Source organism: Colobus angolensis, unplaced genomic scaffold, assembly GCF_000951035.1.
Source record: "Colobus angolensis palliatus isolate OR3802 unplaced genomic scaffold, Cang.pa_1.0 Scaffold51, whole genome shotgun sequence".
NCBI lineage: Eukaryota > Metazoa > Chordata > Mammalia > Primates > Cercopithecidae > Colobus > Colobus angolensis.
In genome coordinates, this window is record NW_012118599.1 from 4,230,666 (window position 1) to 4,254,092 (window position 23,427).

Consider the following 23,427-nt stretch of genomic DNA (forward strand, 5'->3'; position numbering starts at 1 on the left):
GACTTATGTCTCCCTACAATGTGCAAAATTAAGCTGTACCATCACAACCTTGACCACACATTCTCAGAATCTCCTGAGGGCTGTGTCTCAGGTATTCGACATGCATATTTGGCAAAGAGTAACTCTTCAAATATTTCACAAAGTTTGACTCTTTTCACTAATGTTGTTAGTTACTGATTCTATGATAGGAATACAAGGAAGGTAGTGATACTTTTGTGTTATTCTTATACATGTTAGAAATTTATATAGTAAGAGGATAAAATGTATACCAGAAAGTAAATATAAAGTTAAAATGCACACTACATATGAGAGGTGGAAGACAGTGGATTAAAGCAAATAACCTGTTAAAGACTGAGTATATTAATTTAATGATTATTTTGTTGTGCACCTACTAAGTGCCAGGTGCTGTGTGAGGTTTTGAGGGTAGACAGTGAACAAGAGAGACTCAGTTCCTGCTCTTGAGTAGCCTATACATCTATAAGAATGGAGACAAGTAAACAGGTGATTAAAATCAGGAGCTTCCAGGAGAACACCCAAGAATTCCCTAGTGTTACCAGGTCATCCTCCAGTGTTTGAGCAGGAAATGCTGGGAGGTGTCTGTGGGATGCTGCTAAGTGCTGCCCTCTAGAGGTGTCACTGAGAAAAACACCTCCCAGTCCAGACCAGAGTCCCTACCTGAGGGTTTTCCTCGGGGGTAAGTCATGGACAAACTCAGGAAATCTTGACCCTCGGGTAGCAGCCGAAAAGGAGGGTTTCAGGCGAGGTGGCCTCCTGTGAAGGGAACTTCTAGCGCGCCCCTTCAGCCTCACAGCCCAGTGTGGACCTGAACCTCGGGACGGCACTTTCTCCATTGCTTCACGTGAGCTTGAGACTTTAGCCTCAGCCTTTCTCAATCCTATGAAGAAATAAGCACACAAGAAATCCAAACACTGCCATTCCAGGTTGTTTCCTTTGTACAAATGAATACCCTGTTTCACTGCCACCCAGACATCAGCTCTGCAGCTCTGGGATGTGTTCAGAGCCCGGGTAGGAAGAGTTCAGCAGGAGGGAGGGAGGGGAAAGGCTGAGAGGAACCCAGGCTCCCTGGTCTCCATCCCGCCTGAATGCAGACCTTGCTCAGGCTTCTGGGGTCTCAGTGCCCTAAGGCTGATGATCACAACCCAGTCCTCAGCCTCACAAGCACATCCCACTTGCCAACCCCACCGCACCTCGGCCACCCTCCTGCCTGGACCACCCACCGTTCCTTAGGTTTGTCCTGAACTGGACGCTTTGTTAATTGCTGGCACACACCCCCATGACCTCTAGATCCTGGTCCTGTGTGATCACAGATCCACAACAAACTCTGTTCCATGGAGCCAGCTAGAAACCCCCACATTCCTGACCTGTCACCATAAAGAGCTCCCTAAAGTATAATTAGCCACTGCAAACGCCACTACTGTTTATTACTTGATGTATGTGGGTCAGGCCCTGTATCTTGCATTTTGAAAACATTACAAAATTCCATTTAAGAAAATATTGCAGATGAAGAATGTAAGGCTTGAAGATTTTAAGTAATAATTCCTAGATCACACAGCTATTTTGAGGCAGAGTCAAGATTGGAACCAGATCATAACAACATTGAAATCCAAAAAACCTTGAGAACTTTTGCTTAGACTTTTGGTTTGACAGATTCTGCCTATTTAAGTCAACTGCATCATCATGTAATAACTGAATTTCGTATCTGTATTAAATACCTGCATCCACCCATAGCTTCTGGTCAGATTGAGATAGTCTCATTGCTGGCTGCCATTTCCACCAAAGTGACTTGTCCAGGACAAGGTGGAATTTACTCCCAGGTTTAAGTTACTGGATGTAGATCAAGAACTAAGTACAGTTTCAAAATTCTAAAGATAACTTATATTTAATGAGCAGTTACTATACACCTGCTACTTTTCTAAGTGCTTTGTGTGACCTTACAATTTAATCTTGATATCATCCCATACCATAGGTACCGTAAGTATACCCATTTCATAGATTAGCATACTCAGACACAGATTCGGTACATGTCCAAAGTCAAGAAGCCAGTACATGAAAATGGTGATATTGAACCCACAAAACCACATCAGAAACCAGAGGCTTTCATTTAAAATAATATTAGTGTGGGACTCTAATTCCTTTATTAAATTGAGAATTCTACCCTATTGGGTTCCATGTACTTCAGAAGAGAAAGTTAGAATTACAAGTGTTAAAGCTGTGCAACAGCGGCGACCTATTTCACCCTTAGCAGGGTTCCCAAGAAGTGGGGCGATATAAATTACAGCAGAGGCTCCTTGGTGGGAGAATATTTGATGGCCATTAGCCCATGGCATACCCCATACTGGGGACAAACAAGGCTGTGGTCTAATCTCACCTGGAGACACAGGCTTTCCTAAGATATGACAACACCATAACTAGAAGAACTGCTCAGTGCCTTTTCTCCAGTGACGTCCCCTCTCAAAATATGACCTAATCACAGACATTCATGAGATCAGGGTGGAGGTGAAGTGAACTAGAAGATTGAGCAGCTATGTGCTGTGACCCATGCACTTTTCTCAGTGATTTAGGTCTAAATTTCCAAATGGCCATGACCAGCCCCCTCTGTGTACCCTGCCAAACTCAGAAGTCTTATATTCTCCAAATTATGCACCAGATAGGGGCCATTCAAGGTCACAAGTCTATAATAGAATGAACTAACAAGAATCCATTTACTGTTTCTGCTTCCAGTTTGAAGAGAAATTTCTAGAATCTGCAGAAGATTTGGACAAGTTAAGAAATGGTAAGATCAATCTCTAAGTGCCTCTGATGAGGGTATCTAGTAGAAGGTACAGAGGGAAGCTTGAGAAGCTGGGAATTCCTATGTGTGTAGGCGGTGGTATTTGGACATGGTGCAGAGAGAGAAAGTGGTTGAAATGGAAAGGATGTGGCCTCTTGAACAGGTCTGGCAACTCTCTCCAGGCTGAAAGGACCAGACCTCTCAGACTATTTGTTAGAGGAATGATCTCCCGACCCCAGAGAAAGTCCCTTCTTTGTTTTCATGCTTGGGGCACCATGAATGAGCTGAGGTCATCAGCACAGGACCCCATACAGCCCTCTCCATCCAAGCACATGCAAGAACATGTGCTAGAGGAAAGGAGGAGAAATCAATGTGGCCATTGCCTTGAGGTTTTTCTTTCTTGGGGCGGAGCGTGACAAAGTAACACTGCAGCACTATTACAGGCTTTGAAGAGCAGAGAAAGGGACCCTTGCATAAAAACCTCTCAGAACCTGACTTAAATGTTACAAACACCATGAAACTTACCCTGCGAACTTCCCATTTTAAATGGCATCTTGTTGCCAGTTCTATTGTAACTTGTCCCAACCTCTTCCTAAATTATCCATGAAGATAAATCAACACAAAAAATACAAGAGTCCCAAAAATGAAATAACAGGATAAAAAGTAAAAGGAAGCTTCTTAAGAAAAAGAAGAACTACAGGAAGCTTTTTAAAAATGTTGTTTGGGCCGGGTGTGGTGGCTCAGGCCTGTAATCCCAGCTCTTGGTGGAGGCTGAGGCGGGTGGATCATTTGAGGTCAGGAGTTCGAGAACTGTTTGACCAACATGATGAGATCCCATCTCTCATCAATTTAGTAGAGTATCCCATCTCTACTAAAAATACAAAAATTAGCCAGGCACGTTGGTGCATGCCTGTAATCCCAGCTACTCAGGAGGCTGAGGTAGGAGAAGTGCTTGAACCCAGGAGGAGAAGGTTACAGTGAGCTGAGACTGTCCCACTGCATTCCAGCCTGGGTGACAGAGTAAGACTCTGTCTCAAAAAACAAAACAAGGAAAAAAGTTGTTTCAACTGAAATCTTACCAGGCAATAATTTCTTTTTCCTTTCACTAATTTAGTCATTTCCATAACCATTTTTTTCATCCTGAAAGGGTGGGTTTCATAGACATTTCATGCTCCTTTTTTTCCTTCTTTCTAAAGATGGGAGTTTGATGTTCCAGCAAGTACCAATGGTTGAGATTGACGGGATGAAGCTAGTGCAGACCAGAGCCATTCTCAACTACATTGCCAGCAAATACAACCTCTATGGGAAAGACATAAAGGAGAGAGCCCTGTACGGTATATTTTCTGTTCTTCCATCCACAGAGAACACAGAGTGATTTGGGTCCTTCCTTGAGTGGGTGGGACCGTGGCAGGGCATCATGACTAGCAGCAGGCTAGGCCTGGGGCGTACATACTGAGGTCCAGTATTGCAGAGTCCCATGGAGATGAGGGAATAGTGAACATGGGGAGGGTTTGGCGAGGGTGATTCTAGAAAAGGATGCAGTCCATGGATCCAGCACCCTGACAGAGGTTTCCAAACACTCATAAACCCTATGAACTAAGGAGGATAGGGAATCATGATTCAGGTACTCAGAGCTTCAGAGGCTGGACTCCAGCCAATAGCGTAGGGCAAGGCATAGAATGTTTGAGAGTCTGTAGATGAAGGCCTGAGGAGGGAAGACTGCAAATAAGCTGAATCTCAGATCCCAGTAATTCCAAGAATTATGACCAGGAGCCTAAATTACCAACCAATTATATGGACTGGAATACTTGAGCAGGGCTAGTAGAGGCTGGTGCCCAGGATGCTGGGGTTACCTTGACACATGGATAGAAGGCTGAAACAGCCAGACTGATTCAATACCAGCAAAGCCCTGGGGTCTCCTCTCTGTTGTGAGGAGACCGCATGATTCCAAATAAATCCTGAATGGAACTGTTGGCAGCTTCTCAAAAACTTTAGCATAGTATTACCAATGACCCAGCAGTTGCTCTAGTAGGTACATCCCCAAACAATCAAAAATACATCCACACTACATCTCTTACATAAATTAACAATGCAAATAACAATACTCATAGTATTCAAAAAGTGGAAACAACCCAAATATCCATCAATCAATAAATGGAGGAGAAAAATGTGCCTTAGCCATGCCATGGAACGATGTTTGGTCAAGAAAAGTAATGAAGTACTGATGCATGCTACAAGATGGTTAAACCATAAAGACATGTTACATAAAAGAAATGAGATACAGAAGGCCATGCTTTATAGGATTCTTTTTGTATGAAATGTCCAGATATTCAAATCCATAGAGGTAGAAAGTAGATTAGTGGTTGCCTGGAGCTAAAGAAGTGGGGCTTGAGGAAAAATGAATACTGCTAATGGTACAGATGTCCTTATCAGGGTGATAAGAATAATTCTGGAATTAGACTGTGATGACTTTTACAGAATTCTGTGAATGCACCAAAAACCACTCAGTAGTATAATTTAACAGATTGCAATTATAGTATGTGCACATACATCAATAAAGCTGTTTTTAAAAGTATTGTGAAACTCCAGTTTGACACAAAAGAAGAAAAGTTTGCACTGGTTGTAACTGAATAGAGGATTTCACAAGGGAAGGGGATTCTTAGGTGGGGTCTCCAGAAAGTCACACATGGCTAAAGTTGGGCAACAGCACATAGAGAGGACTGTGGAAACGTGTTTCATGAGTGTAATTGGAAGAACTGATAATCTGGGGCATAGGAGCCCTGGGAGCTGTAAAATGAAGAGAGAGGACAAGAAATATGGCTGAGAAGGTTGTGCCAGGGACTCTCTTAGGATTACTTAGTGGGCAGGTCTTTGGCCATCTGACTCACACTAAGTTCATGCACAGAACAAACCACAATGGAGATGATAAATCTTGGCACAGCACTGGGTACTGGTAGTGATTCCACCAATTTCTTTCATGACTGTGACCACCGATGCTCTTTTTCCTGTTTTAGGTCATGTGTGTAACAAAATTTAGAGATCTATCTACCTTGATAGGTTGTTTTAAGACATAAATGTTAATATACCTGTAAAAATCAGAGCATAATTACTAGACTATAAAAGGCACTCACTGGAGGTGAATTACTTTGCCACCATCTGACCCTCTATTCTCTTAGGTCTTAGGTTTTTATAAACCTATAAAATCTAAGGCAAAAGGCATTTGACCGTTTGCTTGTCTTTCAGGATTGATATGTATACAGAAGGTATAGTAGATTTGACTGAAATGGTCTTTCTTCTGATCACATGTCAACCTGAGGAAAGAGATGCCAAGACTGCCTTGGTCAAAGAGAAAATTAAAAACCGCTATTTCCCTGCCTTTGAAAAAGTAAGCGAAACTGTTCAGTGTCTTGGTGAACTGAGTTTAGAGGCCAGTAGAAAAATAGTGGCTGGGCATTCCTGGGACACTGATCTTCACTTTCAGTGAGACTTCCTGAACACCAATGCAGTGCTCTGACTCTCAAGGCATTTTATGAAAATAGGCTTGGAGAAGCAATTGTATCACTTATACCCAAGCTATAATTTTCCAGTAAAATGTTAATTTATGGACGCCAACATTAAATTCTCTGTTCAACAAAATTTTGTGTTCATAAGTAGAACGTGGGCTGTGGAAGGCTCTGGACCACACTAGAGGTTGCTGTTGAGTCTATGGAACCCCATGGACTTTGATTGAAGACGAACATGATGAAAATGATCCATCAGAAAACATTCTGGTACCATGTGCAGGAAGACAGGAGACCAATTGCCCAACTAGAGAATACTGTAGTGTTTCAGGGATGGGTATCTTTTAAAAGGAGAGTGATTATGGGATGCAGAGGAAGATTTTGTAAAATGCATTATATAGTAAGTTGTAGACATCAGTGCAGTTCACCCCTAAATGCTTCAGCTTGCAGATTATAACATAGTGCCAGTCAGGAGTGAGAGTCAATGCTGTGAGAAAGATGATGAACTCAGGTTCACCCAGGTTTACTACAGATCCCAGGGAGACAGAGCAGGGAATGAGGAGAGCAGACAAGGAGAAATGAGGACTCTGAAATAGTCTCCTTCTGGGGGAAGAGTGTTGTCATGAAGGTGGAGTCGCTGTCCAAGGGAGATTGGAGAGGGAGGGAGCAGAATGTAGAGCCACGTCCTAAATGTGAGGGCTCCACACTGTAGGACCTGGGGCAGACAGAACATGTGGTGGCAGGTGCTATGCCCCTGGCCCATGTGGCAGAAGCAAGCTGGATGGGTGGTGTAGATGCCACAGCGATGTGGAATGAGAAGAGAAAATGGGAGCCTGAGCTCCAACTGAGGAGTGAGTAGAGTCACATTTCTTACTCTCTCATTCATTCAGATAATGTGGAGAAAGCTCTGGATTTCTGCACCCATGCAGTAAGGCAACAGAGTTGGGGAAAGTCAGGGTGGAGAGGCTCTGAAAGAAGCAGGGGTCCCAGCCTGGGTGGGCATGTGTTCCTGATCTGATTCCTCCAATTCTCCAAGTCTTAAAGAGCCATGGACAAGACTACCTTGTTGGCAACAAGCTGAGCCGGGCTGACATTCACCTGGTGGAACTTCTCCACTACGTGGAAGAGCTTGACTCCAGCCTTATCTCCAGCTTTCCTCTGCTGAAGGTGACCCATTTCACAGCCCTCAGAGGGGCAGCCCCACATCTCCCATCTTGGGATCTTGTATCTGGGTCCTGGGACTGACCATGTTTTGACGCCAGCCTTCTCCAGGCCTTCAGTGCCCCAGGGTCTCCAAAATGAGCTTCCAGACTCCAATGTTGAGGAATGAAAACACTTTTGTTATGGAAAGGAAATTTGTGGTGCATGCTACCCCACAAAGAGTATTTTGCCTTTTATCATGGGGAGGACCCAGGGCCCAGCATCCTCCCCATCCCTCTATTTCAATGTGGTTTCTGTTTCTGAATTCTCTGTGATGTCCTTTATCTCATATGTGTCCTTGTCTTCCCACATTCAGTCAGTCTGAGCAGGGCCCTTTCCATCTGGTTTCCTCCCTGGGCTCCGGCTCCTGCTGTCAGACATTGTGTTCCTCTCTGCACAGCTCTCCAGCACTCTGCCCCCTACACTGTGTCTCTCACTGAGAAAAGGTGGTCCCATGGTTTGTCTTTAATATTTTCTATAACATTTTCCTTTCCAACTCATTTCCCTTTATTTTTACTTCTGCTTAGAGACTGATCTGTGTTGATATCTCACAGCACACTGATTTTTCTTGTCTTATACAAGAGTCACTAATCTATAGGATTAATATGTAAGGAGAAAGGGATGACTGAGCTGCTTAAAATCTGAACGATATCTTTGGGGGAAATACAAGTGAGCTACATGTCCTTCCTCTTATCTTCATATCTCACTGGGTGTCTGTTTCTGCCTCCATGCTGGTGCTGATGGAGGGGACTCCCTTGGTCTTTGGCAGGAGGGGTCAGATTCCCTGGGTAGTATTAATGGTGATGGCAGGCCTTGGCTTTACTCTGAGGCTGTGAATTACAGGCCCTGAAAACCAGAATCAGCAACCTGCCCGTGGTGAAGAAGTTTCTGCAACCTGGCAGCCAGAGGAAGCCTCCCATGGATGTGAAATGTTTAGAAGAAGTAAGGAAGATTTTCAGGTTTTAATAAAGCAGCCATGGAGTCCAAGGATACGTAAGACCAATATTCCAAAGTTTGCAACAGTGAAGTGCTTTACCTATGTGTGGACTGTGCCTCTCGTAAAGCTAATAAACTCTTTCCAATTGCATGCTAATTAAATAATAAATAACTCTTATTTGTCGACTTAGTTAAAATTGATTTGTTTTCATTAGGATCTGATATGAATTCAGATTTCCAATCTCCTCCTAACCTACCACTTCCTTGGAATTAAAAATTTGGTAAAAAGAAGAAACTATAGATTACGTGGTTTGTTTGACTTTTCCAAGAATTGTCCTATACATTTGTCATATCATCTATTAAAATGTCAATGTAGAAATGTGCTTCTGACATTTTCAGGTATGCACAGAAGAGTTACCATTCTGGGTAATGGCATAAAGACATTTTCTTCTTTTCCTGGACAGTCATTTTATTTCTGATAAAAGCGTTCTTTCCTATGCATTTGCAAAATAACGATTCTGTTTGCTGCGGATTTCTCAGTTTTCTAGGAGGTTACGAAATAGTGAAGAGCAAACAGACCCACCCTCTGCTCTCAGGCCACCCTATTGTTCCTTACAGGCGTGTGCTCCTGGCTCATCCTCACTCTGCTCCTTAAGGTTCTGTGGGGACCCAGACATAAGCTTTCTCCTAGTTCTCTCAGTGCCACTCAGGCCTGGGCTGCCAAGATACAGATGGTACATGTGAATTACATCCAAATAAGTATATGCAAAATCATTTTTCCCTGGTGTGTCATTGTGCCAGAATGCTTAGATTAGGAGTGCTTTCTAGCTCCACCCACATACTGGGCTTATAATGTGAATCTCTCTCAGGACACCTGCACTTTTGCAATTTGAGCTCTCCTCCTGTTAGAGTGAGCTTCCCCACAGTTGGCAGAGGTGGGTGAGAGAGAAGACAGACACACAGACTTCCTACCTGCAGCTGCGCTTTGCTCTAGTCTCTGCTCCATTTACAACCAGAGTAGTTGTTCTAAAATGCAAATAGGAAAATAAAACCACAGAATTCTTCAGTGAGACCTGACTGCGTATAGAATGCATCCTCACACCCATCCTCACTCCTTGATCTCCAGCTCAATCAACCCTCTGAGCATGGTGGGGCCTCTTGCCTTCCTGCCTGGATGCATCTGCTAACCCTGCCTGGCAAGCTTCTTCAGGGCCTCTCTAGATATTCCAGGATGAGTTCATCTCAAGTTCCTTAACTTCACCTGCAAAGAGCCTTTTTCCAAATAAGGTCACATTTATAGGACCCAAGGATTTAGACATGGACCTCTCTTTCTTGGGAGCCAACATAACGTAATCCACTACCTGGTATAGATGAAGAAATGTTGCTGGAAATTGATGAATCCAGGTCACGGGTACCTTCAAGCTTGTTATATTATTCCCTCTAGTTTTGTATTTGCTAGAATTTTTCCATGTAAATTTTAAAACTATCTTATTTTAGGAGCTCCTACAATGTCCAGGTTTCGTCCCAGACAATAAGGACTGGACTCAAATAAGAAGAAGGCTCTGCTCTCAGGAAGGAACTCAAGGTCTAAGGGGAAATCTGATGTTGAATACATCTTGTCAAATTAATGTAGGGAAAGACACAATAGAGAAAATACAGTAGGAGCTGAAAGTAGAGTATTCCAGTCAGAACAAATATCATGTGCAAAGGCCCAGAGGCCAGGAAGGGTGATTTGAGCAATGCAGAGAGGAAAGAACATAAAAATAGGGTGGCCAGATTTGGCGGATAAGATACAGAACAGCAAAATAAATGTGAATTTTAGATAAACAATCAATACTTTTTTAGTATAAACATGTTTCCTACAGTTTTTGGAACATATTTATACTAAAAATGACTGATTCTTTGCCTGGAACTCACATTTACCTGGGTTCCCTGGATTTTATGTGGCAACCCAGTAAGAGAAGCCTTCCAGAGGGCCATCAGCCTGCCCTTCAGAGACATCCCCTCCCAGCTATGCTCCCAGCAGAGATTTCTCATCTGCCTTAGTCCTTACATCCAAGTCACTAAAAATGATCCTCTTCAAAAAGTCAGTTTCTACTGACCTACTGTACAGAGAGCAAAATCTGCTGAAATTTTTGGTTAGACTTTTATTGCCAACCTTGAAAAGGAACATATTAACCAGTTACCTTGTGATAAGAGGATGACTTGCCATTTTTTTCAGAATCTAGTAGGCAGTCCTGCAGCCCTGAAATGTGTGGGAGTGGCGGTGTTTAACTTGACTCTATTCCTTTCAGTGGGAGGGAGCTATTGAAATGAACATGTAGTTTATAAACCACATTAGGACCTCAGAGTAAGTTGTTGAGCCACAAGGGTGACAGCCTTTAACAAAGTAAATACTGATCTTAGAAATCTCCCTATATTACCTCATGTCCTCCTGTCTAGGTCACTAAAAAATACTTTAAAATGTGTCCTTGGCACAAGAAAAATCTGTTTTATACTCATATTAATGCTTTCTCTATATGCTTGGATGACAGTTTAAAAGTTCTGCATTCACCTGATTTTGGATACATTGTTTCAACTTAAATAATGAACAGAGACCCTTTCAAATAAAAGATATTTATTTCAGAATTAAGCGTTGTAATGGGTATATGTTTATCATAGTAAACTATGCATGTATTCAGGGAAGTTAAGAAAGACAAATGTTTTTAAGGAAAAAAAATGAGGATTAAATAAACATTTTGAAATACTTATCATTCACTACAAACATCAATAACAACGGTAATGCCAGGCCAAGTTTAAACAGGCAGTTAAAGGGCAAGTGTCCTAACAGAAGTATTCTTTTATAAGATTGCAATGGCCTTCGTTCAAGGTTGTGTTTTTCCTAGTCTGTTTTGTTATCAGATACAAAAGAGTAAGAACATTCTCTTCATGGCCTTTTTCAGCTCTGTTTGTCAGAGTTTTCCTAACATTTTGACTCCTTTTGACTCTGACAACTCTCACAATCATTAAAGAAATGCAAAAATGAAGAATTTAGAAAACTAATTTAATGATAGTAGAAAAATTAATGCCATGAGGGGAAAAAATAGTCACGATGTCATTGTAGGTAATCTGAGGATATGATCGTCGCCAGAGGAAAGGTAGGTGTTTATGCTAAAGTAACATTCTCTAGACAAGTAATCAATACACAATTATTGTGAACTTACATTTGGCAAGATCACAGACTTGGGAATTCCCAATGACTGGTAAAAGTGGCATACAACTGGACAGTTCCATGTCTGCAGTTGCTTCTCCAAACCTCCATCTCCTGCTGAGAAAAGAGCCACCAACACCTGCCAAACAGAATTCTAATTTACAACTTGATGGTAGATATCACACATTAATGCTTCCTTCGGGAAGTGCTTTGTGATTTGTTGTCAAGTGTTGATGCCATTGGTTTTTCAATATTTCTTTAAGGTGGTTATGCCCCAAACGGCAGGTAGAATCTTTGAGAGCAATTTTCTAGAACTTACAGGTGAATCTAAGTCTTTAGAACTTTTAGTTCTATAAAGCAAGATGACTTAGATTAAGGACTAACAAAATTAAAAACAATAATGCCCTTCTTGTGAATTTTAACATTCCTGATTCAACAATTACCTGTTAATCTTTGTCTTTTGCCCAATTAAACACTTGCCTGATAACCTTGCTTTTTCCAAATTCCTTCTTCCTTAGTCCTGGGTCTACTCAGTGAGCCACAAGCATATCTTTATTAATTCTGTTGAACTATAGAAAATGGAGTCTGATAATCAGGATTGGTTGATCCATTATGTTGAATCTATTATTTAATTTTTCTATTTAATTTTTTCCATATTATTTGATTTTCTCATCAAGAAAGTTCAAAAGATGAAATTATAGAAATCTCTGTGACTGCTAAAATGTCTAGCAGTGCTATGTGATCTATCCAAGTATCAGTGATATTGTAATACTACCATGTGCAATACACTGTGCTTAAACATACTGTGAGACCTCTCTGCTCTTTGGGAACCTCATAATTTAGTGGGGACGCAATGTGTACATAAGCAACTATAATACTTTATAGCTGTGAAAATTCAAAATTAAGTTTTACTTATAATAGGAATAAATCAGCTTCCGAATGTCAGGAAAACTAGAATCTGATTCAGTCCTTCCCATTAATTAGCTAAATGACAAGTCACATTCTCTATCTAGAGTTCAACCAACTCACAGCAAACCTTGAAAATGGCTAAGGAAAAGTCTCTCATCTTACCCTTGGCACGCCTTGGGCTGGGTAATTCTGCGGGTGCAGGGGCTGTCCTGTTCACGCTAGGATGTTCCAAGGCATCACCAGCCTCCACCTACCTATGTTGAAGCACTACCCAGCACCTTCTGTCCTGATGTGACAACCAAAAATCACTCCAGATATTGCTGAATGTCCTCTGGGGTGTGGGAGAAAATATTTTCCGGTTTGGAATCTGTAGACTACATGACTTCTCAAGTGTTAAAATTCAGAATTCCTGATAGAATAACTAAATAATTACTGCAGCATATAACTAGCTTTGTTTTGCTTTGTTTTAGAGACAGGGTCTTGCTCCATGGCCCAGGCTGGAGGGCAGTGGCGCAATCATGGCTCGCTGCAATCACAACCTCCTGGGCTCAATCAGTCCTCCCAGCTCAGTCTACTGGGTAGCTGGGACCACAGGTGCGCGCCATTGCACCTGACTAATTTGTTATTTTTGTAGAGACATGGTTTTGCTATGTTGCTCATGCTGCACTCAAGCTCCTGGCTCAAGTGATCCTCCCACCGCTGTCTCCCAAAGTGCTGGGATTACAGGTGTGAGGGACCATACCCAGCCTTTATAACTAGTTTTTAAAATGCACCCAAAGGAATCCAGCTAATGTGTATGGTGCCATTAGAATATAAGTCAACAATGTCCTGGAATAAATGTTTAACATTGGGGAAAAATATAAAGGAAAGATTAGGAGCTTCAGTGATGTCCTCCTTTTGGATCTGGATGTGAGACCTGTCTAGGCTATAAAATAAGACACAGGAAAAAAAAAATATGACACTTGATATAGTTTGGTTCTGTGTCCCCACCCAAATCTCATGTTGAATTGTCATCCCCAGTGTTGGAGGTGGGACCTGGTGGGAGGTGATTCGACCATGGGGTATTATCTAATGGTTTAGTAGCATCCCCCTCGTGCTGTCTCCTGATAGAATTCTCATGAGATCTGGTTGTTTGAAAGTGAACCTTCCCATTCACTCTCTTTCTCCTGCCAGCCGTGTGCTTGCTTCTCCTTCACTTTCCACCATGATTGTAAGATGTCAGACAGAGTCAAAGAAGTTGAAGAGGATTATTGTGAAGCTTTAAGATGTAATGACTTCCCTGCTGGGTTTCGGACTTGCATGAGGCCAGCAGCTCTTTTGTTTTGACTGACCTCTCCCTTTTGAAATGAGAGCATTTACCCAATGCCTGTGCTCCTATAGTATCTTATGAGTAATCACCTTGTTCTTGATCTTACAGGCTTGTAGGCAGAAGGGACTTACCTAGTCTCAGATGAGACTTTGGACTTGGACTTTTTAGTTAATGCTGGAATGAGTTAAGATTTTGGGGTACTATTGGGAAGGCATGACTGTGTTTTGAAATGTTAGGGGCCAGGGGTGGAATGATATTGTTTAACTCTGTATTAAACAAGACTGTGTTAATGACAGATCAGGCCTCCCTGAACCTTTACTGAAAACGTTGTTAACCCTGGTTGACTAGATCAGTGCCTATTATTAACCTCTGTACAGGAGCTTTAAAAAAACAGACTTATGATATGCCTTATTCAAAAAGAAATCTAGATATACATAAAATCTTATTTTTATCAGAGCTTGATGGGTTAAGAGATAAAGAGTTAAAAGAGAGAGAGGAGACTTATGTGCTACCCAGTGTGTTCAGAGAGACTCATCCACATCCCAAGAAGTGGGGGCAGGAGGTCACTCTCATTATTCAGTTCTTATTATAAATTTTATATGCAATATCTCATTTAACTTTCTCAACAGCCCTCAAAAATAGATATAACTCTCCTGATTTTGAAAGAAGAAACTTGAACTCAGAATTTAAAGAGCCTACTGAGTCTATGAACCACATAATGGCAGGAGTTGTGATTTATCTCAGTCTCCCTTCTCTCTGACAAGAAACAGTAATTAGGACCACCCAAGGATCAAGAGTATATTAACTCTAATTTACTACTGGAATTTCACCATTTGTATTCCTTTCAAAACAAGCCCATTTTCCAGTTGAGGAAAATACAGTTATACTAGTCCTCAACTCACTCAAGTTTTTAGGCTATCAAAGTAGAGAAAGAAACATTTTTATTATTGTTTTTTCTCCAATCAAGCTCCTGAAAAGTTGCTAACAGAAAGGAACTCGAAATTCAGATGTCCCCCTCTCACCCTTCCCTTCCAATCTTTAGTTGGTTAATGGAGTCTGAATGGGAAAATATGAAACAATTCCTCAGACAGAAGTGGAGCCAGGTTACAGGGTGAAGTGGAAAAGCTCCGGACCTGCAATCAGAAGGAGTTTGGGCTGGCCCAACACTCACCAAGTGTGCAGCGTGGGCCAGTCACTTTAACTCTCTGAACCTCAGTGTGCCCATCTTTCATTAGGCTATTAGGATCCATTTCCCTGGGTTGTTGCAGAAGGTAGACACACTCCCTAGGTATTGACCATGAATGAGGAGCACGTGTGTGTGACTCACGGCAAATCTTTGAGCCTCTCTGGTTCTCATTTTCTGTTGACCCAATGAAGCTCAATGGTAACCTTTGCCTCAGTGTTGGCCTGGCCTTTGGAAACCTCATATTGTGAAGGTGATATGTTACATATAAGCAAGAGCATTATGATAAAATGTTATGTGAGATGATAATAATTCATTTCCCTTTGAAACATGATCCTCAGTAATGGCTAAGGGTGTGTGTGATTTCAATCACTCTGTGAACTCTAGTCCATAACAATTAAAGAAGCACACCCCACTCTTTGTGAGGTTCATTCTCCCTTTCCTTCTGCTGAATCATGCTATTTCCATTTCCAACAGGAGGAAAGTGCAATGTGCAAAGTCTCTAATTACAAGACAGATGAGTTGATTAAGTATGTTCCAAAGAATTATTTACTTTCTAAAAGTTAGACTATTTAGTTCCAGATTTTAATGTCTAAATTCAAGTCATACATGCTTTTTTAGAAATACATCTGTTGGTAAGGACAAGTATATTTTTGTACCAATGTATCAACCTTGACGATCACAAAACTTTGCAAGAAGAATCTTAATATGTTATAACACAGCTGGGGGTTTGGAGAAAAGATGCCACTGTTTCTAAGTCTTGGAACTCCTGCTTTCAATGAGTCCTGTGTGTTTCCACTCGCATTCATGATACAATTATTTATGGCCTGTCCCTGTACACTCAGTTTTCATTTTCTGGTTCTCTGTTATGTTCCACCTCGCAAGCAGGCTGGGATAGAGCAAGGGCCATCAGACTTCCTTGATGATCCACAATGAATTCATCTCTAACCATTTACAATGGCCAAATGAGCGTGCACGCATGCAAACATCCATACACATAACATACATGTAACTGAAACTAAAAACTCATAAAATATTACTTACTCTCCAGCATGTCATGCTCACTGGCATTTTTTATCGTTTCCTATTTTCTTTAAAAAATATGTGGATTTCACAATTCGCTGAAAAATTACCATGCATATTTGAGAAACACAAACTTAGAAAATAAGGCTCAGTCATTGGTTTTGAATAGCAATGGGTTTGAATCCCAGATCCACCACTTACTCTGGGCAAGTTGCTTAAAAGATCTCAGTATTAGCCGGGCGCGGTGGCTCAAGCCTGTAATCCCTGCACTTTGGGAGGCCGAGACGGGCGGATCACGAGGTCAGGAGATCGAGACCATCCTGGTTAACACGGTGAAACCCCATCTCTACTAAAAAATACAAAAAAAAAAACTAGCCGGGTGAGGTGGCGGGCGCCTGTAGTCCCAGCTGCTCGGGAGGCTGAGGCAGGAGAATGGCGTGAACCCGGGAGGCGGAGCTTGCAGTGAGCTGAGATCCGGCCACTGCACTCCAGCCTGGGCGACAGAGCGAGACTCCGTCTCAAAAAAAACAACAACAACAACAACAACAACAACAAAAAAGATCTCAGTATCACCAATTGTAAAATGAGAATAATAATAATGACATTCAACTTAGGTGATTTTTGTAGGATAAAATGAAGATAAATGTGGAGGAATGGCCAGTGTGTGACTGGTGCTGAAGAAATACCATCTCCTTTTCTATCCGGCAAAGTCGATGAGGCAATACATGTATTTCCAGGTTATAAAACAAAATGCACCCCAAAGAGGTAGAATATAGAAAACCAAAAGGAGCAAGAAATTAGGGTCTTCTGTCTGTTGAAAGAATTTGGTTCTTCTAGCTACAGTTAAGCAAGCCTGAGGTCTACTTTCTGCTTTTCATCAAATTCAGCCTAACAGCCAAAGAGCCAGTCCTCCTTGTCAGTGACATCCTCTGGTTTCCCAGCCACTTCATGGATTCCCAGGGCCTTCACCTGGGTGGGTTCCAGGCCTATCTTCGTTTTCGTCCTGGGTGTGGATTTTCAAGTTCATCGCCACATGGAGTGTGATGGTGGACACCGCATTTAACTTTTCCGATGTTCCATTTCACTAACTAAAGAATGGAGATAATAACAAGCATTTAATGGGACTCTAAGGAGGAGTCAAAATATAACATATTGAAAGAGACTAGCATTGGGGAAGGAAGGATCAGTCGAAAGTTTTCAATAAATATTAGTTCTTGAATTCTTCCTCTTCCCATTAACTTCTGTACATGCATTATTACCACAGAGTCTCACCTCTTAGCATGGCGAGAATGGTCACATTTAACCAGTGGGCACATGAGACTGGTTTGCTGGAATCTGAGACTGGTTTGCTAAAATCATAGTTTTTATGTTTTAGGGAAACACTTTGAAGTATCTAAGGATGGAATATATGATATTTGGGCTTTCCTCACATTATTACAAGATTGGGGAAGTGGGTGGGCATGTACATGAAAACATATTGGCTTTAGTTGGTGTAAACCGTATATAAAATTCTAAGCCCCCTCCCTCACTCTGACCACCTGAACGGACCTCTCTTCTCAGCAAGACCATTCCAAAGCCAACCTGAAAAATGAATTCAGGACATGATGGGAAGTTGGGGGGTTGGACAAATCTCATTATACCTCTTCTCTTTTGGAATTACTAACAGAGCAAACATTTTTAATCTGATAAGAAATATTTACAATCTATTTTCTCTGAAGCCTGCTACTGGGTGACTTCATCTCCATGATGTAGAGAACTTTGTTCTCTACAACCCCGTATTATCCTAAATTACACATTCCTTTCTATTGATTCCAGGTGGCTAGATAGTAACTTAACCTTTTCAACCAATTGCCAATTAGATAAATTTTAAATCTACACACAACCTGGAAGCCCACACTTCCAGTTGTCCCCACTTTTCAGACCAAACCAATGTACATCTATATATATTTGATTGATGACTTATGTCTCCCTACAATGTGCAAAATTAAGCTGTACCATCACAACCTTGACCACACATTCTCAGAATCTCCTGAGGGCTGTGTCTCAGGTATTCGACATGCATATTTGGCAAAGAGTAACTCTTCAAATATTTCACAAAGTTTGACTCTTTTCACTAATGTTGTTAGTTACTGATTCTATGATAGGAATACAAGGAAGGTAGTGATACTTTTGTGTTATTCTTATACATGTTAGAAATTTATATAGTAAGAGGATAAAATGTATACCAGAAAGTAAATATAAAGTTAAAATGCACACTACATATGAGAGGTGGAAGACAGTGGATTAAAGCAAATAACCTGTTAAAGACTGAGTATATTAATTTAATGATTATTTTGTTGTGCACCTACTAAGTGCCAGGTGCTGTGTGAGGTTTTGAGGGTAGACAGTGAACAAGAGAGACTCAGTTCCTGCTCTTGAGTAGCCTATACATCTATAAGAATGGAGACAAGTAAACAGGTGATTAAAATCAGGAGCTTCCAGGAGAACACCCAAGAATTCCCTAGTGTTACCAGGTCATCCTCCAGTGTTTGAGCAGGAAATGCTGGGAGGTGTCTGTGGGATGCTGCTAAGTGCTGCCCTCTAGAGGTGTCACTGAGAAAAACACCTCCCAGTCCAGACCAGAGTCCCTACCTGAGGGTTTTCCTCGGGGGTAAGTCATGGACAAACTCAGGAAATCTTGACCCTCGGGTAGCAGCCGAAAAGGAGGGTTTCAGGCGAGGTGGCCTCCTGTGAAGGGAACTTCTAGCGCGCCCCTTCAGCCTCACAGCCCAGTGTGGACCTGAACCTCGGGACGGCACTTTCTCCATTGCTTCACGTGAGCTTGAGACTTTAGCCTCAGCCTTTCTCAATCCTATGAAGAAATAAGCACACAAGAAATCCAAACACTGCCATTGCAGGTTGTTTTCTTTGTACAAATGAATACCCTGTTTCACTGCCACCCAGACATCAGCTCTGCAGCTCTGGGATGTGTTCAGAGCCCGGGTAGGAAGAGTTCAGCAGGAGGGAGGGAGGGGCAAGGCTGGGAGGAACCCAGGCTCCCTGGTCTCCATCCAGCCTGACTTGAAGGCGGGGGCAGGGCTGACTGCAGCCCTTGCTCGGACTTCTGGGGTCTCAGTGCCCTAAGGTTGATGATCACAACCCAGTCCTCAGCCTCACAAGAACATTTCACTTGCCAACCCCACCCCACCTCGGTCACCCTCCTGCCAGGATCACACACCATTCCTTAGATTTTTCCTGAACTGTACACTTTATTAATGTCTAGCACACACCCCCCATGATCTCTAGATCCTGGTCCTGTGTGATCATAGATCCACAACAAACTCTGTTCCATGGAGCCAGCTAGAAACCCCCACATTCCTGACCTGTCACCATAAAGAACTCCATTAAACTGTAAGTAACCACTGCAAACACTACTACCATTTATTTCTTGATGTATGTGGGTCTGGCCCTGTATCTTGCATTTTGAAACATTACAATATTCTGTTTAAGAAAATGTTCTATTCCCATTTTGCAGGTGAGGAAACTAGGCTTCAAGATGTTAAGTGATGATTCCCAGATCACACAGGTATTTTGAGGCAGAGTCAAGATTGGTACCAGATCATATCAACAGTGAAATATAGGAAATCTTGATAAGTGTCTACTTTGACTTTTATTTTTATAGATTCTGCCTGTTAAGTCAACTGCATTGTTATGCAATAACTGGTTTTCATATTTGTATTAAATACCTGCATCCACTCAGATCTTCTGATCAGATTGAGACAGCCTTATTGCTGGCTGCCATTCCAACCAACGTGACTGCTTTCAGGACAAGGTGTGATTTATTTCAAAGTTTAAATCACTGGATCTAGATCAACAGTACAGTCTATTTTCATCAATATTAGATTGATTTAATTTTATTAAGGATGATATAAAAGAGCAGTCATCTCTCAGAATCCTAATAGTGTATGTTTAATGAGCACTTATTATACACTTGCCACTTTTCTGAGTGCTTTGCATGACTTTGTAATTTAATCTTCATACCAACCTATAACACAGGTACCATAAGTATACCCACTTCATAGGTTAGATACTAAGATACAGAGATATTCAACAATATGTCCAAAATCAAGAAGCCAGAACATGACAACAGTGATATTAAACCCACACAGCCATGTCACAAGCCAGAGATTTTCATTAAAAATAATGTTACCATGGAGACTTTAATTCCTTCCTAAAATTGAGAATTCAAAAAAAATTGAGAATTCTATTCTATTGTGTCTCGTATACTCCAGGAGGGGAAATTATAATTGCAAGAGTTATAACTGTGCAACAGCTATGACCTTGAGATTTTACCCTTAGCAGGGCTCCTACAAACTGAGCTGATGTAAATTACAGCAGAGGGCCCTTGGTGGCAGAATCTTTGGTGGCCATTGGCCCATGGCATACCCATGCTGGGGACACAAAGGCTGTGGTCTGATCTCACTCACAGACACATGCTTTTCTAAGATATGACAACACCATAATTAGAAGAACTGCATGATCCTTTAACTTCAGTGACATTCCCCTCTCAAATCATGACCTAATCAGGGACATGGGAGTGATCAAGGTGGAAGTAAAGTGAACTAGGAGATTGAGCGACTATGTGCTGTGATCCATGCCCTTTTCTTGATGATCTAGTGTGGATTTCAGAATGGCCACCACCAGCCTCCTCTGTGTGCTCTACCAAGCTCAGAAATCTTATATTTTCCCAATTATGTACCAGACAGAAGCCATTCAAGGTTAAAAGTCTACAGTGCTATGGAATGAATTAACAAGAGCCCATTTACTGTTTCTCCTTCCAGTTTGAAGAGAAATTTCTGGAATCTGCATAAGATTTGGAAAAGTCAAGAAATAGTAAGATCAAGTCCCTGCGTGCCTCTGAGGAGGGTATCTGGTAGAAGGTACACAGGGAGGTTTGAAGAGCTGGGATTGCTTATGTGTATAGGGGTGTAGTTGGTGATGATGGAGAGGGAGAAAATCGTAAAATGGAAAGGATGGGCTCCTAGAGTAGGTCTGGCAACTCTTTCCAGGCTAAAAAGGGCCAGATTTCTATTTGTATTTGCTGGAGAACCATCTCCAGCACCCTGAGGATCCCTTTTCTTGCTTTCCTGCTTTTGGCACCATGAGTGAGCTGTGGTCATCATCTCAGGATTGCATATAGCCCATCTCATCCAAGGACACGCAAGGACATGTTTTAGACAAAAGAAGTTGAAATAGGTTCATTTTGAATTTGTTTATCTTATAAGTTTGACAAAGTGATATCTTTGCAATGTTGTACACTTAGATAACGAGACAGTGTTGAATTGGTTGGAAGTCCGGGTCACAGGGTGAGGAGGGACATGAGCCAGGGTAGCAGCCATGGGGTAAGAAACACGGAGTCTGCCCTGCACACACTGCTTAATGGGGGTATTGAAGAGCACACAAAGGGCCTACCTAGAAACTTCTCTCAGAACTGTATTTAATGTCTTCAACAGCATGAGACTTACTTTGAGAAATCTCCGTGTTAAGTGACATCTGGCTGGTGGCCCTTTTTCAGTCTCTCCCAAGTTCTTCCTGAGATACCATGAAGATAAATCAACACAGACAATGCAAGGGACCTATTTTGTAGCTGGATGGGGAACATAAACGAAATAACAGGATAAAAAGTAAAAGAAAGCTTGATAGGGAAAAGCACTTCCAGAAGCTAAAAACAAATTCCTATTTCATCTGAACAGTTGTCAGGCAATATATTTTTTTTCATTTTATACATTAGTCATTTCCACAACCACTTTTTCATCCTGAAAGGGTGGGATTCGTAGAAATTTCACTCTGCCTTTTTTTTTTTTTTCTATTTAGTAAAGATGGGAGTATGTTTTTCCAACAAGTGCCAATGGTTGAGATTGACGGGATGAAGCTGGTGCAGACCAGAGCCATTCTCAACTACATTGCCAGCAAACACAGCATCTATCAGAAAAACACAAAGGAGAGAGCCCCACATAGTATATTTTCTGTTCTTCCATCAACAGAGAACACAGGAGCGATTTAAGTCCTTCCATGAGTGGGTGGGACCGTGGAAGGAGCATCATGACTAGCAGCATGCTGGGCCTTGGGTGTGTATGCTGGGTCCAGTATTGCAGAGTCCCATGGAGGTGAGGAAACAGTGAACATGGGGAGGGTTCAGGTGAGGGTGATTCTAGAAGAGGATGCAGTTCATGGATCCAGCACCCTTATAGAGGTTTCCACACACTGATGAACCGTGAACTCAGGAGGATGGGGAATCATGATTCCAGGTGCTCAGGCCTTCAGAGGCTGGACTCCAACAAACAGCTTAGGCTAAGTCATAGAACATTTGAGAGTCTGTAGATGAAGGACTTGGGAGGGAAGGCTGCAAAAGAACTGAATCTCAGGTTCCACTAATTCCAAGAATAATGAACAGGAATCTAAGTTTCCAGCCAATTATATGAACTGGTCAACTTGACTAAGGTTAGAGAGGCTGGTGCCCAAGATACTAGACTTACCTAAAGTGAAGCATTTGATACAGACCTAAGCAGCCAGACTGATTTTGCACCAGCAAAGCTGGGAGGAGGGGTCTCCTCCCTTGTTGGCAGTTCCTTGAAAAGTCAAATGTAGAGTTACCAATGAGCTAGCAATTCCACTACCAGGTCTACACCCAGGAGAAAGGAAAACACATCCTCACTAATCCATGCACGGAAATGTTCATAGGAGAATTATTCATCATGTGCAAAAGGTGCAAACAACCCAAATGTCCACCCATGGAAGAATGGAGGAACAAGATGTGCTGTAGCAGACAATGGAATATTCTTGGGCTACGAAAAGAAATGACATACTGATGCATGCTCCAACGTTGGTAAGCCTTGAAAACATGTGCTGTAAAAGAAACCAGACATCAAAGGCCACATGTGACATGAATTCTTTTGTATGAACCATCCAGACCATTTGAGTCCAGAAAGGAAATCAGTTGTTGACAGGGGCTGGAGAAAGGGGACAATGGGGAATGGCTGCCAAAGCATGTGCTACTGCCTTCCCAGGTGATAAAAATGTTCTGGAATTAGACAGTGACAGTATTTGCAGAATTCTGTAAATGTACTAAAAATTACTGAATAATATTCTATAAAGGGGTGGCAATTATGGTATGTGAATACATGTCAATAAAGCTGTTATTTAAAAGTATTCGCCAAGTACAGGGGCTCACATTGTAATCCCAGCACTTTGGGAGGCCGAGGTAGGCAGATCACGTGAGGTTGGGAGTTCAAGATCAGCCTGCTCAACATGGGGAAACCCCATCTCTACTCAAAATACAAAACTTAGCCAGGCATAGTGGCAGGTGTCTGTAATCCCAGCTACTTGGGAGGCTGAGGCAGGAGAATC

The 23,427-nt window shown here is 41.9% G+C and overlaps 1 protein-coding gene across 3 annotated transcripts in view; it reads left to right on the forward strand.

Moving 5' to 3' along the window:
• LOC105524820 (glutathione S-transferase A1) overlaps nt 1–23,427 on the forward strand; it is a 58,580-nt gene that overhangs the window by 8,603 nt on the left and 26,550 nt on the right. For 2 of the 3 annotated variants that reach the window (XM_011960225.1, XM_011960226.1), the window contains exon 3: nt 2,743–2,794. In XM_011960225.1, coding sequence (XP_011815615.1) covers nt 2,743–2,794 — 52 coding nt within the window. Of the gene's footprint in view, nt 1–2,742; nt 2,795–3,987; nt 4,121–23,427 lie in introns of all 3 variants that reach the window. The other variant, XM_011960227.1, reaches the window with a different exon arrangement.